This window comes from Pleurodeles waltl, chromosome 6, assembly GCF_031143425.1.
Source record: "Pleurodeles waltl isolate 20211129_DDA chromosome 6, aPleWal1.hap1.20221129, whole genome shotgun sequence".
Classification (NCBI taxonomy): domain Eukaryota; kingdom Metazoa; phylum Chordata; class Amphibia; order Caudata; family Salamandridae; genus Pleurodeles; species Pleurodeles waltl.
Genome location: NC_090445.1, coordinates 1,134,126,834 through 1,134,140,418, shown reverse-complemented (window position 1 = coordinate 1,134,140,418; position 13,585 = coordinate 1,134,126,834). Strand labels below are relative to the sequence as shown.

At 43.1% G+C, this 13,585-nt stretch overlaps 1 protein-coding gene across 5 annotated transcripts in view; it reads right to left on the bottom strand.

Annotated features, from left to right (window-relative positions):
* Positions 1 to 13,585, bottom strand: part of PPIH (peptidylprolyl isomerase H) — a 166,364-nt gene that overhangs the window by 113,704 nt on the left and 39,075 nt on the right. For 3 of the 5 annotated variants that reach the window (XM_069240333.1, XM_069240331.1, XM_069240334.1), the window contains one exon: positions 4,297 to 4,320. The exons of the other annotated variants lie outside the window; for them this stretch is intronic. In XM_069240333.1, coding sequence (XP_069096434.1) covers positions 4,297 to 4,320 — 24 coding nt within the window. The remainder of the gene's footprint in view (positions 1 to 4,296; positions 4,321 to 13,585) is intronic. 5 annotated transcript variants of the gene reach the window in all.

Genomic DNA, 13,585 nt, shown 5'->3' with positions numbered 1-13,585 from the left:
GAAAAGTATATTATCTTTCTTGCGGCTTGCTATATGGAGGGTTTCCCACAGATTTGTTTTTATAGACAATTTCCTTTCCTTTATTGTTGTCTTATATTCCTGTCTGCGTTTGCGTATGTCACTCATGCATCTTTTTGGGGCATTTAGGGCCTTTTTCAATCTCTTGTGTGCTTGGGTGCAGTTATGGTCAAACCATCCGTACGTCCTTTTTTTTTCTATCTTGCTGCTTCTAATAGTGAGGGCTTCTTTTATGGTTTGGGTGATCATCGTAAACGCACTTAGACATTGACCTGGGTGTGGGTTCTCTCTTAAGCAGTCTGCAAAAGCATATTTACATTGGCATATAACCTGTTTTAATAAAGACTTGGGATCTGTCTGAGACCACTTCATAGTGTATCCATTGCGCGGCACCAGTTCAATGTCATCTATCAGTGTGATGCTGTCTTCCCTAGCTGCGAAAGGGAGGGATAGTAGGAGATTTATGCTCTGGGGGTAGTGATCACTAATTGCGATGTTGTGCAAGGTATAGTTTGTAAGATGGTGTGCGAAGTGAGTGGACATTAGGACATAATCGATCACTGTGTTTGCGCCCCTTCCATTATACGTTGGTTTGAAGTGTGATTCGTCCAAGAATAGTTCATTCTTCAGTTGTGTAGAAAAGCATTTTCATTGTTGTATTTTTTGTGTGGAGATTAGATTTGGAAAGCAATGAATCGCCAATCTCACTTTCATGCTTCTGCAAATATTTGCATCTAATCAGAGAGCATTCTGGGAGAATTATACGTAGCCTCACATTGTTAAATTTAGCAAATGTGTGTAGACATTTCTATACTGGAACCACTATCAGTAGTGCAGTCCAAGCTTACAACATTTCCTAGCGTACTCACCCTAATAATAAAGGCTCTGCATTAATGAAACATAATTACAAGTTTGAACAGCATTAACATATGGACACAAATATTACCTTAACTGCAGACAGTGCCCTTCCCTGATCTATAATATGGTACTGTAAACTGCCTGCTTGTCCCAAGGACAGAATAAGGATGAAAGCTTTCTGTGCTTGACTCCAAAAGATAGGAATTTCACAGCCCTGCACAAACTAAAATCAAGTGGGCAGACAAGAAAAACAATCTCATTCAGAATTCATATTCCAAATACCATGTAATGTGAATGGAAACCAGATGGGTATGTTCTGCTCAACAAAGCCTTATGTGTTCAGCACTCATTGGGTGCCATGAGGAGGATAGCGGGCACACAATGTTGGGAGCCCTGACTACAAAGATGAGGATCAGCGGGCACACAATGCTGAGACCAAGATGAACAGTTCTGGCTAAGCTTGATCCTCCTCAGGAAACTACTCCCTCAGAAGATCATGAGATCCTATTTAGGCCCCTGCATCACACTCTGTGCTGCCATCCATCCCCACCCCAACTGAGTTTTAAAGGGTTTCCAAATGTTCTGAAAGCAATGCATTTTGTGTTGTAGCAATGCTGTACACGAGGATGGCTGCTGCTCAAGATGGCTAATGTTAGTGGCATAGAGGAGAGTGGCATGGAGTGTCGAAGAGTGGAGTGTCTAAGTGTAGAGCTCTATAGTGGAGTTGAGTCACAGAGTGGGTTAGAGGGACAAAGCGGGGGTTAGAGGGACAAAGCGGGGGTTAGAGGGACAGAGTGGAGTGGATTAGAGGGACAGAGTAGGGTGGATTAGAGGGACAGAGTAGGGTGGATTAGAGGGACAGAGTAGGGTGGATTAGAGGGACAGAGTAGGGTGGATTAGAGGGACAGAGTAGGGTGGATTAGAGGGACAGAGTAGGGTGGATTAGAGGGACAGAGTAGAGTGGATTAGAGGGACAGAGTAGGGTGGATTAGAGGGACAGAGTAGAGTGGATTAAAGGGACAGAGTAGAGTGGATTAAAGGGACAGAGTAGAGTGGATTAAGGGGACAGAGTAGAGTGGATTGGAGGGACAGAGTAGAGTGGATTAGAGGGACAGAGTAGAGTGGATTAGAGGGACAGAGTAGAGTGGATTAGAGGGACAGAGTAGAGTGGATTAGAGGGACAGAGTAGAGTGGATTAGAGAGGCTTAGAGAGGAGGAAGTAGAGTGGAGGGGCATAGAGAGGAGTTATGTTCGTAGAGCTGAGTGTCGTAGAGTGGCCTAGAGTGAAGTGGTACACAGTGGAGTATAGTGTCGTACAGTGGAGTGGCGTAGAGTAGAGGGTCATAGAATGGAATGGAGTGGAGTGGCGTAGCGCAGAGTGGAGCAAAGTGTTAGAGTCGAGTGGCATAGCGTTGAGTAAAATGGAATTAAATGTCGTAGAGCAGAGGTTTGCGAAGCATGGTGGAGTGTAATGAAGTGGCAGAGTAGCGTCGATTGGAGTTTCATACAGCAGCATTGAGTGGAATGGAGTGTCACAAACCGGATAGAGTGTCAAAGAATGGAATGAAGTGGCTTAGGGTGGAATGTTTTAGAGTGGAGCATGCATGTGTGTTGGCACACTGCCATTACAGACAATACATTTTCAGTTGAAATGACCATTACATTTGCACATATAGTTTTAATGATAAAGCTATTAGCGCACAAACAATAATGTGTGGTACTGGCATCACCTGGTATAGTGATTTGTTTTGATCATATTAAAATCTTAATTTGCAACACACTTCAGAATTACAAAACAAGTGCTTCAATTGTGCTTTCCTAAGTCTGATATATTCAAAAATATTTGCACAGTTCAGTTACAGACATTTGCATTTTGTTGTGTACAAGAAAATATTTTTTTCCCCCAGTACCCAGCAAGATTCCCACTTAATTCTCTCAGCTTGAAGTCAGTAAAAGAAGAGTAAACACTAATCCCCACCAGAATACAGGGACAGACACTGACCTCTGTCTTTGACCAAACAGAAAATATGACAAGATAAGAACTGAATTTAAAGATTGGTTTACAGAAGGCGAACAATGGTGAAAAGACTATGCTCCACAGGAGGGACGGAGACATGCTGGACAGCCTAAAACAAATAACACCAGCAAACAGAAAGACAGAAAATGTGAGTTACAAAGCACAAAGCCCATGGTAAGCAATGGGTGTAATGTATTCCCAGGGGAGTTTTCAGAATGTCCACAAGGCGTCTTTCGCAGCCAGACAGCTTTTAGGAAATGACCTGAAAATGGGCCCGCTTTAACCTCCACGCCAACAGGAAATGGGACACCAGTATTCCTACTGGAGTATGCAATGGATATATAATGATCTCCCCAGGGTGGCTTTAGAGCATAACTGCTGTTGCATTCTTAATTTTAATTATTATTTTTATGTATTTTGGTGTTTATCCCGGTTACTGACTTCAGGTAAAGAAATTGAGAACAAGCATCTGCAATCCAATGGGTCTCCCTTTGCTCGCGTTACAGCTATTAGCGTTGTAAATTCCTAACTTGACTTTTCTTGCCACATAAATTGAAAATGAAAAGTAAAACAGTTGACATAAGCAAGCCAATTCAAAGTGCCATGGCCGCCATGAGCGTGAGAGAGAAGGAGAGACACAAAAAGAAATTCACTTGCAGGCAACCGTATCGGCAAAAGTGCAGTTATCCATGTAACAGGGTCAATGGCCAAGGCGGTAACAAAACTGCCCCAAGAAGAGACAAACGTAGAGCATTTACCAATGATAAAGATTTTTGAAAGGCAAGCCCATGACTGAGTGATAGTGATGGGAGTGCGGTAGTTGTGGTTATAAGCCCACAGATAGATTACAACACATCAGAGCGCTTGCGTGCTCAACCTAAAAAGTGAGCAATTCCGTCGCTTTTTAACTATATTTTACCTGAAACATTACCATAATAGCCTATTCTCAAAGTATTCTCTCATCGAGATCGCTATCCTGGGTGTCAGGAGTGTTTTATGGTGCACTGTTTTGTAATGAGTAACTCCCGTATCAACAAAATAATTCAATGAAGCTTTGAGAGGAAATGTTCATTAACTTGACTTTCCAATTGCTCTTTCAAGGGACCACCTGACAACATTTAAGCAACAAACAGGTTCTAGCAATCAACAACTTTCCTTCGAGTCTACACCAACAAAACTCATAAAATACTGTAATTTAATCTTTATAACAAGCTTGAAGAAAAAAGAAAAGCACAGCCTTAAAGCGCCTTTCTTTTTTCTTTTCGTTTTTTTCTGCAGTTTTATTTTGCTTAGAAATTATTCAAACATGCCATGTACTAATTACATACACATTTAACTAGAAAGAACTGAAATAAAAAACTGAACCTACATCATTGACATGCACAAAATGATCAAATACAAACCTGAATTCTCCTGTACAAAACTGCCTGTGAACAAAAGAAAATATTTGTAAAAATAAAAAAAAAGCGATAAATATATTCCCAGAAAATAATAATCCCCCAGACAAAATGGCCTCTTTAATTCACATTTCAGTCTGCCATTTTCTAATACAAGCCATCACTACTAACAGAAGCAGCAGCTGTTCACTCATTTATCCACTTCATTGACTGAGCACTGAGATTTAATCACGATTGATCAGAAATCACTCAGTAGTTAAAAACTAATGAAACAGCACTGATCAATGTTTTTACAATCACAGTTTTGCTACAACAAAAAAAAAAAAAAAACTAGAGAAAATAATCAGGATACATTTAAACAAACATAAAAAAATAAAAAAAACACAAACATAACTTCCATTGTAATTCTATGGCAGGACCGGAGGCTCTTGATTATGCGATTCTTCCTTTACTGAAAACTCACAGCAGTAAAAAAAAAAAAAAAAAACTACAACTCCCATGAACACTTAAAACAAGATATCAATAATGATCTCTATAAACCAATCATAATGTTCTCCATATTCTAACAGTGCTTGACTTCCATCATCTGTCCTCTTTGCTGCTCAAAGCACAGGGCTCGAAAAATCTACTCGACCACTCGCATTGGGGAGTCTTATTTGATCATGTCGAGCTATTTTTAATACTTATTCGTCCCTTCTGGCGAGTTGACCCTGAAAAGGTGTTCTGTTCAGTTGAAAAGGGGAGGGGCAATAAAAGATGCCTTTAAATCTTGTTCTTATGTCACACTTGCTCTGTGTTCACAAACAGAGGGAAAAAGTCAGTTTTTCTTACAATTAATTTTCCTTCTGACTGCAGAGTTCCAGGCCTTAGTAAGGTGAACTGTATGAACTGCTGCTTAGAATGTAAAATAAAAGGATATAGTGTGTCAGGTTTTTGCCAACACACAACATTTAAATGACCGAGTCAACTGTGCAAACATGTCAAAATATATTTCAGTAGTTGAGAAAGCCCTTTTTTTATATATTTCTGTGATGATTTTTTTTTTTTTTTTTAATAGGATGAAAACAAAATCAGAATACTTTAGGTGTTGATGTGCAAAGGATATGCTTTCTGAAACCCAGTTTTCAAAGACTGTTAATACACTACATAGTTGTATCAGTCAAGCTGCAAGTCAGTGGAGAGGTTTTTAGACATTTCTTAGAAAGTTACTGTGTGTAGATGACAATATGTTACCACATCTGGGTTTATTAATATATTTATTAAAATTGAGTGATTAAACAATCGGAGAAACACTCCTGCCCTGATGGCAATGTTGTTAGTAAACTAAAAGAAGTCCTAAGTGATGTGGGCTAGACATCATGGGTATGTAGGCTAGATTCTTGTGATTTATGCAGCAAACTTTAGTCGACTTAATCAAACAAAAGAGTTTTTGTTGTACTGCAGAAATGCTGAGCTCACATATTTAAAGGTGAAGTTGTGTGAGAATGAAGAAAAAGGCGACTCTGTAAAATATTTGCCTAGGATCACACAATTTGTGATCCTTTTACAGGTCAAGAACATGACAGTTAGGTCGAGTAGATTATTTAAATTACTCGACCTGCAGGTCTAGTAACATTTTTATGATTGTTCGAGCCCTGAAGCAGGCTAATTTAAGTGCCCGTTCTTTGACACTTGCCTTATTGTCTAATTGCATTAAAGGTGGGATTTCACTTCAAAGCGCAACTACTGTGTGCTACTCCTGCTTCTCTAGTTGAACACCTGACGAGTAAGAGTTGTGCGTTGCGGCCGTCGACTGTTTCACACTGCTGCGTTCACGCTTGAATGCAGGAGGAGTATGGGACTTGCACGTGTCCAGGAGAGTCAATGCGAGCATTCTTTGCTTGTTCCCTGCCCCTTGCAGAAGCTGTGTCAGGGTTCTCCCTCACAGGGGATCAGTTAGAGGGGTGGGAGGAGAAGAGTTGGCCATTTTAATGCTCAGCTGGGGTGCTTTTCAAAACCCTCTCTCATGAGTGAGATGCCCTATAGGCTTCCCTTACCTCAGAGGTTTTGACATTGCCATTTTGCGTTAGGGTTATTACAGCATATATAACACGGTGTGTAGTTAATTAGGCAGATTATACCTGCTTGTTTTGCTTAAACTACCTTCATTTGATGGCAGAGGACCATAGTTATGTGAAGCAGGAGGAGGTGCATTGAGGGTAAAGCGGCTGCTACTCCTGAGTTGGACACCACCATGGTGACATTCATGGGTAAGTTAATTAGAGACTCGAAGAGCGGCATTGATCAATCTCAGCATTCATGTCAAGACAAGTTATTAGATGTCACGGGTCCCTTAACTAAGATTATGGAAATGACAGAGGATGCCAAGAAGACTGATGCCATAATTGATCCAGGCATTTTATCAGGATGGGCCCAGAGAGCCATTTGCCAATTAGGCAATGCCAATTATGCTTGTTCTGCAGAAAGTAGGCACTAACAATTATTACGGTTGGACCTCAAATTTGGGGAGCCGGCTTCTGTAGAGGCAGGACCAGACATTAACGGGAATCTCTTCGGCAGTGCTTTTGTGAGGGGCTTAGATGAATTTGTACAGGCCTCCACAGCATTCAGTAAAGCCCAGACCTCCCTCAAGAAGGTTTTCAGTTCTTGTGCTTTTGGCCGGGCCAGACGCGGCATGGGGCACTCGTCTGGCTGTTTCCTTTCACAAAGTACCAGTTGCAACAAAGGCCCCAAAAGTGCAGATGGGCCTCACCAGAGAGGATCCTCCCCTTTCATCCTATCCAAGAATACATTTCAAAGTGGTTGGACCAATAAAAACAGCAGAGGAAATCAGACTACTACAGGTATGAACTCAATTTTCTTCCATACTAAGACCAGGGGCAGAGTAGCAGAGCGCCTGAGCAACTGGCAGCACATATCCTCAGATGCATGGGTGCTTCAAACAGTGCAGGGTTTCCACATCACGTTTTGGGGTTCCCCAATGCAATTGATAAGACCACAACCTCTTAGGTTTTAAGAAGAGGTCTATGGCATTATCGCTCAAGAAATACTAGACTTGGAGACCAAAAGAGCTATCAGACACTCCTATTTACACAGTAGGGGTTGCCTAAACAACATATATATTGTAAAGAAAAAAAAGACACCGGAGTAAGACCAGTCAGCAACCTAAAACCGTTCAATGGTTGTTTGGTATACAGGCCCTTCAAGATGGATGGGATCCATATATTGCTAGATTTGCTGAGGCAGGCATGGTTACGGATACCTCCTTATCATATGTAAGGATGACATCATCCAACTGGCGCAGAACATGACTACTCTGCAAAACATTGCACAGTTAATGATAACCTTACTGGAGGACCTAGAGTTTGTGATCAACCAAACCAAATCGAATTTGACTCCCCTATCACAGAATGGTCCATAGTTCATGGTCGACCCAGTCAAGGCAACACTGGAACTACCAAGCCACAACTTAAAAAAGATTAAAGAGAAATAATGGACATTGTTATCAGCACATACTTTTACACTGAGACAACCAGCAGGAATAGTGGGTCTTCTGGCATCATCGATTCAAGGACCCCTTCACTATAGGGCCCTTCAGTGTCTAAAGATGAGACATGTCCAGAAGGGCCTTTTCGTACAAGTAAGAGGCACTGTTAATGGAGGAAGCTTGAACGGAACTGAGTTGGTGGCTTACCCACATAGAGGCATGGAACGGCCTAGCAATCTTCGGTTCATTCCCTGAGAACACCATAGATTCGAAACCCAGACAACTTGGCTGAATTTACTTAACAATTTTCTGGGAGTTACTGGTTGGTTCTTTCACTATTCGCAGTCTGGCGAAGGACTAAGTGGAACGTTCCATTTTGCCTGAGATGGACAATGTGTCGACAGTACAGTAGGTCAACAAGTTGGGCAGAAGGTATCCAGGATGCTGGCAGAACTTGTCAATGACTTCTTGAATTATTGCCTGGAGAAGAAGATATCAGTTGCAATAGTACATCTGCTGGGGATCTCCAACACTTTAGCAGATCGGATTTCAAGATTCATGCAATTGGATATTGGACTCTTAGGTGTTCCAACTCATTTGTCAGAGATGGGGCGATACCCCGTACGGAACCATTTGCACTGAGGCAGAGTGTGCAGATAAGGCATGTTTACAGCTGGAGACTGGAACCGGAAGCAGCTCTAGTGGACGCCTGTAAGGAAATGCCTCCTTGGCATGGTTACCCCCTGACTTTTTGCCTTTGCTGATGCTATGTTTTGATTTCAAAGTGTGCTGGGGCCTGCTAACCAGGCCCCAACACCAGTGTTCTTTCCCTAACCTGTACCTTTGTTTACACAATTGGCACACCCTGGCATCCAGGTAAGTCCCTTGTAACTGGTACCCCTGGTACCAAGGGCCCTGATGCCAGGAAAGGTCTCTAAGGGCTGCAGCATGTCTTATGCCACCCTGGAGACCCCTCACTCAGCACAGACACACTGCTTGCCAGCTTGTGTGTGCTGGTGAGGACAAAACGAGTAAGTCGACATGGCACTCCCCTCAGGGTGCCATGCCAACCTCACGCTGCCTATGCAGTATAGATAAGTCACCCCTCTAGCAGGCCTTACAGCCCTAAGGCAGGGTGCACTATACCATAGGTGAGGGCACCAGTGCAGGAGCACTGTGCCCCTACAGTGTCTAAGCAAAACCTTAGACATTGTAAGTGCAGGGTAGCCAGTATATGGTCTGGGAGTCTGTCAAACACGAACTCCACAGCACCATAATGGCTACACTGAAAACTGGGAAGTTTGGTATCAAACTTCTCAGCACAATAAATGCACACTGATGCCAGTGTACATTTTATTGTAACATACACCCCAGAGGGCACCTTAGAGGTGCCCCCTGAAACCTTAACCAACTACCCGTGTAGGCTGACTGGTTTTAGCAGCCTGCCACACTCGAGACATGTTGCTGGCCACATAGGGAGAGTGCTTTTGTCACTCTGTGGCTAGTAACAAAGCCTGCACTGGGTGGAGATGCTTATCACCTCCCCCTTGCAGGAGCTGTAACACCTTTGTTACAACACCACAGGGCATTCCAGCTAGTGGAGTTGCCCGCCCCCTCCAACCACGGCCCCACTTTTGGTGGCAAGGCCGGAGGAGATAATGAGAAAAACAAGGAGGAGTCACTGGCCAGTCAGGACAGCCCCTAAGGCAACCTGAGCTGAAGTGAATCTGACTTTTAGGAATCCTCCATCTTGCAGATGGGGGATCCCCCCAATAGGGATAGGAATGTGACCCCCTCCCCTTGGGAGGAGGCACAAAGAGGGTGTAGCCATCCTCAGGGCTAGTAGCCATTGGCTACTGCCCTCCCTCACCTAAACACACCCCTAAATTCTGTTTTTAGGAGCTCCCCTGAACCTAGGAACTCAGATTCCTGCAACCTAAGAAGAAGAGGACTGCTGAGCTGAAAAACCCTGCAGAGAAGACGGAGACACCAACTGCTTTGGCCCCAGCTCTACCGGCCTGTCTCCCCACTTCGAAAAGACACTGCTCCAGCGACGCTTTCCCCAGGACCAGCGACCTCTGAATCCTCAGAGGACTGCCCTGCTCTAGAAGGACCAAGAAACTCCCGAGGACAGCGGCTCTGTTCATCCAAGACTGCAACTTTGTTTCCAAAGAAGCAACTTCAAGACAACTGCGTTTCCCGCCGGAAGGGTGAGACTTGCAACTCTGCACCCGACGCCCCCGGCTCGATTTGTGGAGAAACAACACTTCAGGGAGGACTCCCCGGCGACTACGAGACTGTGAGTAGCCAGAGTTGCCCCCCCTGAGCCCCCACAGCGACGCCTGCAGAGGGAATCCAGAGTCTCCCCCTGACCGCGACTGCCTGACTCCCAGATCCCGACGCCTGGAAAAGACCCTGCACCCGCAGCCCCCAGGACCTGAAGGATCGGAACTCCAGTGCAGGAGTGACCCCCAGGAGGCCCTCTCTCTTGCCCAGGTGGTGGCTACCCAGAGGAGCCCCCCCTTGCCTGCCTGCATCGCTGAAGAGACCCCTTGGTCTCCCATTGATTTCGATTGGAAACCCGACGTGTGTTTGCACACTGCACCCAGCCGCCCCCGTGCTGCTGAGGGTGTACTTTCTGTGCTAACTTGTGTCCCCCCCGGTGCCCTACAAAACCCCCCTGGTCTGCCCTCCGAAGACACGGGTACTTACCTGCTGGCAGACTGGAACCGGGGCACCCCCTTCTCCATTGAAGCCTATGCGTTTTGGGCACCACTTTGAACTCTGCACCTGACCGGCCCTGAGCTGCTGGTGTGGTAACTTTGGGGCTGCTCTGAACCCCCAACGGTGGGCTACCTTGGACCCAAACTTGAACCCCGTAGGTGGTTTACTTACCTACAAAAACTAACAAATACTTACCTCCCCCAGGAACTGTTGAAAATTGCACAGTGTCTAGTTTTAAAATAGCTATATGTGATTTATTTGAAAAGTACATATGCTACTGTGATTATTCAAAGTTCCTAGAGTACTTACCTGCAATACCTTTCATTTGAAGTATTACATGTAAAATTTGAACCTGTGGTTCTTAAAATAAACTCAGAAAAGATATTTTTCTATACAAAAACCTATTGGCCTGGAATTGTCTTGGAGTGTGTGTTCCTCATTTATTGCTTGTGTATGTACAACAAATGCTTAACACTACTCCTTTGATAAGCCTACTGCTCGACCACACTACCACAAAATAGAGCATTAGTATTATCTCTTTTTGCCACTATCTTACCTCTAAGGGGAACCCTTGGACTCTGTACCTACTATTCCTTACTTTGAAATAGTGCGTACAGAGCCAACTTCCTACAACGCCTTTCTCCAGAATTGTTACACCGTTCTCAATTATACCTTCACTCCATTCATCACACTCTCCAGAGTGGCAACACAGGCCAGGAGGCAGCAGTTGGAACAGATACTCGTGACTCCTGTTTAAAGGTCACAGACCTGGTTTCAGGTATTTCTAGCAATGTCATGCGACTACAAATTAATACTTCAGACATTGCCTACCATAGTCCATTGGGAGAGATTCATCCAACGTTTCGGGACAAAACTCTATATCTCATGGCATGGAGGATATCAGGTACAGATGGCAGGTGCCATGACTTTCCAAATCAGCCTCAGAATACATGAAACAGGCATGGGTAACAGGTACCCATAAGAGATACTGGTCTGCCTGGGCGACACTGGTGTTTTGATAGGGGCATGGATTCCGTGGAGGCCGACGCTGACCTTATCCTAAATTTCCTTTTCCACATGGCAAATGTAGATAAGACTTATTCCACCGTAAATTCGTTCAGTTCAGAAATCTCAGCAGGATACCTGCCTGTGGAGGGGAAACTGGTGGGATCTCATCGCTTAGAATGCAAACAGATGAAGGGTATTAGATTCTTCAATCCAACAAAGTCTAAATATTCATAAACTTGGGATGTGAAGAACGCTGGTCTTTCAAGACAACACTTATTCACTAAGTTGACCATGTTACTCTTTCATGTAAGAGGGTTTCTGATGTGAGGGCTTTAGACTGGACAGGGCGATCCCTTTCCCTGGGAGATATGATCTTTACAATTTCTCGATTAACAAATCAAATACCAGGATGTTTTTTTATTCTGCCTTTCCAGACATTTCAAAACCTGTATGTGGTGAATTGGCTGAAAGAATATGACAGATTGTCCAAGGATCTTAGACCTGTGTGGACCTTTCAATTATTAATCTTGATTACCAAACCTGACAAACCACTTTCCAAGCCCACCATGGCTCGGTGGGCTTGTTGGGTCATGCAGGAGGCTGGTATTGATACTTTGGTCTTTGGGGCCTATTCTACCAGGAGAGCTAATCCTCCAAAGCATTCACACTAGGGGGGCGTCTGAAGACACATTACAAATAGAAGATTGGCCATCTGATTCTATTTCTAACAGGTTTAATTTTAAACGAACGCCCCAACTGGCTTTCACAGTGGTAAGTAAACTGTGAACTAGCATAATCACAGCCTCCTGACTTGACATAGAAGGAAAACGTTCTTAGCAACCTTAAAGGAACATTTCAGTTCTATTAAGGAAATGGAGGCGAAGATTATGCCACCCTTTCCTTTTTGATGAAAAACCCTCCCTGAAGAAGTCAAATATTTAGACATAGATTGGATATACGTATGTTGCACATGATTTCTATATAATTTGTATGTGGCAATAATATGAATGTGTTAAATGCAATGTTCTCAAAAACGCACTAGAGGATATGATTTTAATAGACAATTAATCACATTGTTTTGTACTTTCAGTGAAAGGAATTAAATAACAGTCTAGTGGATCACTGCAGAATAAATGACACGCTATCCTTTGCGCGAAGAAAGAGGAAAGATAATCAACGTCAAGCAATTTTATAATATGGGTGTTATCATTAGATCAGAGAGATCACGGGAATTATGACATGTTTTTAAGTGTTCTTGGGAGTTGTAGTTTATTTTTTTGCCCCTGTGAGTTTTCAGAAAAGGGAGAAAAGCATAATCCTATTCTCCGTGTCCCTAACGGAATTTAAGTTTTCTTTACATCTGCAAAGAATTCTTTTCATTTTAACACAAAATTGAATGCTGGAGTATGAAACGTGTTTTCAACTAAACTCATACAAAGTACCTCTAATTGGGGCTTGCAGCTTTCTGAAATTATTTTTTTGACATTTGTCTGAATTTGGGTACATTTATTTTTTGTGCCGCTTCACAGAATGAATCCATACTAATTATAGGGTCATTGATAACGAAGGTGGAAGAGCGTAACATTTTGCAGTTCAATTAAACAGTTCCCTCCCTTTGCAGTTTATCAGACTGCTTTTTGGCCTTTCTAAGCCGTTAAAACCTTCAGAATAAACAGTCAGTCATGAGTAGCAGATTACTGCTTTGAAAAAGAGCAAGATGAAAAGAGAGCCTATAATTAGTACACATACTCCCATATTTAAAGTCCATTTACTTTATGGGCTTGCACACCAAGAAAATTGTAAGTAAACAAATCCCCTTCAACAATGTTAACAACAAGAAGTAGAGGTAAAACGTATAAAAAAAAATTACGCTTAACATGCATATCTACGTGTAAAAAATATATAGTAGATTTTTTTGCCGCTACATGACTGTTATACACTTTTGGTGTTGGGGTCTTTTAGTTTTGTATCGTTCTCTGGGGCTCTGGGCACTGCTCGGTCTTCTTTTTTGAATACATTAGGAGAATTACCCTAACCCGCGCACCCGTTTTCACCCTTAATCTTCTTCCTTCTGGA